This window comes from Apaloderma vittatum, unplaced genomic scaffold (genome assembly GCF_000703405.1).
Source record: "Apaloderma vittatum isolate BGI_N311 unplaced genomic scaffold, ASM70340v1 scaffold40947, whole genome shotgun sequence".
Lineage (NCBI taxonomy): Eukaryota > Metazoa > Chordata > Aves > Trogoniformes > Trogonidae > Apaloderma > Apaloderma vittatum.
Window position 1 is genome coordinate 1 of NW_009728637.1, and position 4,873 is coordinate 4,873.

At 38.2% G+C, this 4,873-nt stretch overlaps 1 protein-coding gene across 1 annotated transcript; it reads right to left on the reverse strand.

The window, feature by feature from the left end:
- Window positions 1–2,231: 2,231 nt before the first annotated feature.
- On the reverse strand, window positions 2,232–4,500 carry LOC104277486 (cytochrome b5; the record flags this gene model as incomplete). The annotated part of the gene is made up of 2 exons (XM_009874127.1): window positions 2,232–2,261; window positions 4,372–4,500. Coding segments are annotated over 2 exons (159 nt in total), but the record flags the coding sequence as incomplete, so codon positions are not given.
- Between the last annotated feature and the right edge of the window lie 373 nt (window positions 4,501–4,873).

A 4,873-nucleotide genomic window follows, 5' to 3' on the forward strand; every position in this document is an offset into this window, starting at 1 on the left:
GAAAAATTTTAGCCACCTGAAAGACAAAGATCCCTTATACTTGACTAAAATTTAATTGAAAAGACTGAGTCGGCACACAAATACTACTCCTATGAAACCTACATGAAGAAAGCTACAAATCTACATTGACAAGGCTTAAAACTCAGCTTTTAGTGTGGTTCAAATTGCATAAGAATCAGTCAGCTCATTATAGTTTCTGATACTGGTTTGGACTTCTTGTTCAGTTTCCATTAAAAAAGCACTACAAAATCCAATCCCAGTTGGGTACACACGCACAATTTTAGGAAGACTTACTAACTGGAATTACTACCAATTGCATATGACCCTAAGTGCACTTAAAAGATTCAAGCATCAAAACTGCACTCAAATTTAGCAGTACAATATTTATCACTGATAAATTACTTCAGTATCAGAGTATTTGCAATTCATTTAAACAGCAGAAGACTCCTAACATCTTCTCATAGGTTCACAAAGGCTACTTTTGCAAGCACCCAAATCATCATAGGTTTACATGTGACAAATATATCATTTAAAAGAATAAGACTCAGTGATTACATCTACATTGGTTTTGTGAAGCCTCTACAAAAAACTAATCCCAAAGCCAAACAGCATGGTGGAAGAGCTTATATGCACGCTATCAAGGCTAAGATCTCCTCCAGCGCATCCAGGGCCAGGGGATGGTTCCCCCCACACCAAGACAGTAAGAGAAATACAGCCCTGCACATTAAAACTTTTTAAACACTATGGCACTGGACATGTACACTGAGGATACTGTAAATACAGCGCAAGGTCGAGAAAGACATCTGAAAGCACAAGGCCTTCTCACAGCTCCTAGAGAGCTGGGGCACAGGGCCTAACCTGTCACATTACCCTCCAAGAGTGCAATGCAAAGTCAAACTGTCTTATCAGTTCTATCCACACATCCTGGAATGAAGATCCTTCCTTCACTCCTTGTGGAAGGAGGGAACATATGCACAGCAGAGATAAATATGACCACACTAAAGTGAGTGAATAAGCCGTACAGTAAAAGTCATTTGGATATATCTTAAGTCCCAATTGATTGTGCTTTGGGCAAACTAGTATTTTAAGTGCCTCAGTTTAATAAGTTCCTGTGAGCTTAGTGAAGAGATTGTGTAGTACAACTTGCACTGTGCAATCTGTTTCTTAGTTGCATTTATAGCTGCTGCTCTTACAGCTTATTGTAAATTGTCTTTAATTTCCAAAAAATCTGAATAGCAGATGTTTGTCTTGGTGGGTAGAAGCTCCAAATTACAGTTACCACTCCATTTCTTATTTTTGTTAGCATACTAATTCTAGTCCTTAATTAACAATACAAGTTATTGCTATAGCAAACATGTCTCTGTGTATATATATATATACACCCATATATATTTTTACCTTCTATATTTTTACTTTCTTTCCTTTAACTTATTCATATTATTGGAAGATCTTTCAAAAGGGATTGTTTCTTAAAAGTAATCTCTCAAACAGCAAGAGTAAGAGCCTACTCTTACTATACCACTTTCAAAAATCCCCAACTATTTCCTAAGCACACTGATGTACTGTTAAGCCAGCCCTGGGCAAACACCCTCTATGCACACACCAGTGTGAACAATACAAATTAATCACTGATGCACTTGCTCCTTTATGAGACATCTGAATTTTATGCCTTTGATAGCTGAGTGTCAACACAACTTTATTCTATTAAAGAAGAAAAAGAAAACAAGTGCACTACTGCATTGACAGAACACTCCACAAAATCTACTGAAACAGTCAGGAAGCAAACAGTATTTTCACCTTGAGAAGTGTTCAAACCTGCAAATTAATTGATCTGTAATATCATAAATCAAATGGCTCTAATTCTATCTCGTAGTTTTACCAACATATTGTTGAGCATCACATTTTCTTCCCACAAACACTTAGTTTAATCCATTCTGTCTATAAACTACCCTTTAACTTCTTAAACTAAAAAGCCCCTGAAAACTTAAACTTTTTTCCTACAGTGTAATGCCATCACACTTAGTAACCTCTAGGTTCAAAACCATATGAATTAAAGAACAGCTAAGAGGAAGAATAATTTGAAGCCATATCAACAGGTTGAAGAGATTTATGATCTGAAATGCTACACTTAAATCAAGTTGGATTATTTTTCCTCTGGGAGCATACCACTTATAGACAGACACTGTCCCTGATGCCTAGGAAAAATGTGGCATTTTAAGAAACACACTTACTGCTGGTTTCTGAAGCTTCTTTCTATCATCCTGCAGAAAAACAAAAAAAAACATTTAGACAAAAACCTAAAGCATTAAAAATCCCTATCACATTCATCACATTTACCACTACAATCTGTTTGCCACTTCCTTATATAAATACTTTCCAGTATATAAAGTGAATTCTGAGTCTCCAACATATTTATTTCTTGTACCCAAGTTTTGCATTTCCTTTGTCTCTAAGCAGTACACCATCTTAGCTTATACATTGGTTACAATCACAGTAGTTTATTTCTACCTCATCTACCCCTGCCAAAGTCATCTAACTAGTTTTGGTCCAATACCCAGAACAAGTCTTAAATTCTATGGAACTTTCACAAAATTTTACGTGAAATAGTCACATTCATTACAAAAAAGCCAACAGTATATAATCTTGATTGTTTGACATATAAATACAAAACAAACAGCTTGACACTGCTGTATCAAATGAAAACAGGCCCTTGTCAAACAAGAAAGAATTAGATTTCCAGCCCATTCAAAACAATTAGCCTGCAAGGTTACAAATGTGCAAAGTTGAATTATTTCATATTAGGAGAAGCTATACTATTAATATTTATCAAGGCAGTACCTAATACAGATACAAGATCAGGAAATTGTGAAAAATATGCTAGTCAAGACAGTGATACTCACCCTGAATGCAAGACAAAACACACACACAACAGATAGGAGAGAAAAAGAAAGAGGTAGGGCTGGGGAGCAGAGCAGATGGGCACACTAGCAGCTTAACAAGGGGGTTTTAACTATTAAGATGCAGATCATCTTAAATAACATCTAGGTGAAAGAAGCCAAGGCTGCAGCTCTGTAGCTAGAAACAGAGCCTTCAAAGCTCAAGTCAGCAAAAGGTGCTTGTTAGAAGTACAAGAAGTGGTAAGAACATAATCCACATCCTGGGATGTGTCAGGAGAAGTGTAGCCAGCAGAACAAGAGAGGTGATTCTCCCCCTTTACTCTGCTCTTGTGAGACCACTCCTTGAATACTGTGTCCAGTTTTGGTGCCCCCACCATAAGAGGGACGTGGATCTCTCAGAGCCTGTTCAGAGGAGGGCCACAAGGATGATCCAGGGGCTGGAGCACCTCTGCTATGAGGACAGGCTGCGGAAGCTGGGAGTGTTCAGTCTCTAAAAAGAGAAGACTTCAGGGGGACCTAACAGCTGCCTTCCAATACCTGAATGGAACCTACAGGAAGGCTGGGGAGGGACTTTTTACAAGAGTGTCCACTGAGAGGACAAGGGGAAATGGGTTTAAGTTGAAGGAGAATAGATTTAGATTGGACCTTAGGAAAAAATTCTTCAGTACGAGGGTGGAAAGACTTTGGAATAAATTGCCCAGAGATGCTGTGGCTGCCCCCTCCCTGGAGGGGTTCAAGGCCAAGTTGGATGGAGCCTTGAGTAGCCTGATCTAGTTGAGAGGTGTCCCTGTCCATGACAGGGAGGTTGGACTAGATGATCTCTAAGGTCCCTTCCAGCCTAGGCCATTCTATGATAATAGGAATTAACAGTGGGAACATCAACATCCATGACAACTACTAGCAGGGAACACTGATACAGCTCAAGACAGGTGGAGCCAGAGAGAGGGAAGACAGAGCAAACTAGAAGATGCTTACAGTAGACATTTTCTAAACATACATATGAAGAGCCAGGATTGTACTTTTAGATCAAGACAGAAGCCCAGCATATATATATATATTTTTACAATGATGAAAGAATGAAACCAGATGTTAGTAGTCACTCTACATATTGACATAAGAAAAGGTCTAGACATTCTGACATAGCGGTCACCTTCAGGGGTTATAGAGTGTCAGTATAAAGCTCACTGGGTACACCAGAAATGGCATGATCTCACATTCAGTCTATGCAAGACCTAATATGTAAAATATTTCAAAACAACAAGCTTTTAGATGTGACTGTCCTTATGCTACATTACTCAAGCTTCTTCATGTTAAGGGAACTTATCTCCAGTGCAGGTCCATCCACAAATAGCTGAAGGGCCAGCATACAAGCAAGATAGCAGCTCTTGTTTATTTTTAAGTAAATTACTAGAGAAATAACTAGATACAAAAATACTATAGTAAGCAGCAAGTACTGGTACTCTCATATACTCACCGGATGAAGTTCCCCAATAATAAAGGTTTCTGACATTGTCCTTGCATCTGTGGAATGGCCAACATCCTCAAAGTTCTCAGTAGCATCTCCTCCAGCTTGCTCCCTGAGAACTTCTTCACCACCTGGATGCTGCAATTTTTAATAAGTTCAAATTTGTTACTGAAAAAAATTCCACATTCCAAAAATGAAAATTCTTCATTTCTAAAAATACTAAACAAAAAAATGCCCTGTTGAAAGGTCAGTTGCCAGACTTCTTAAAGCAAATATAAGCTCCACTACATAACTAGAGCTGTATGCTCTGAAGCCAAAAATAAGGAACCAAAGTATCTACTCCATCAGCAATGAAGCAGTAAGAGCCATCAGCATTTAGAATATTATCAGAATCATTCAGTCTTTTAATAGCCCAACTAGTATCTAAAGTTACATTTTCTGTTCTCACTTCTACAGGAACTGTGTATTTTTACCCAAACAACACTTTATATAGCAAAAGGATAAGAGCCAA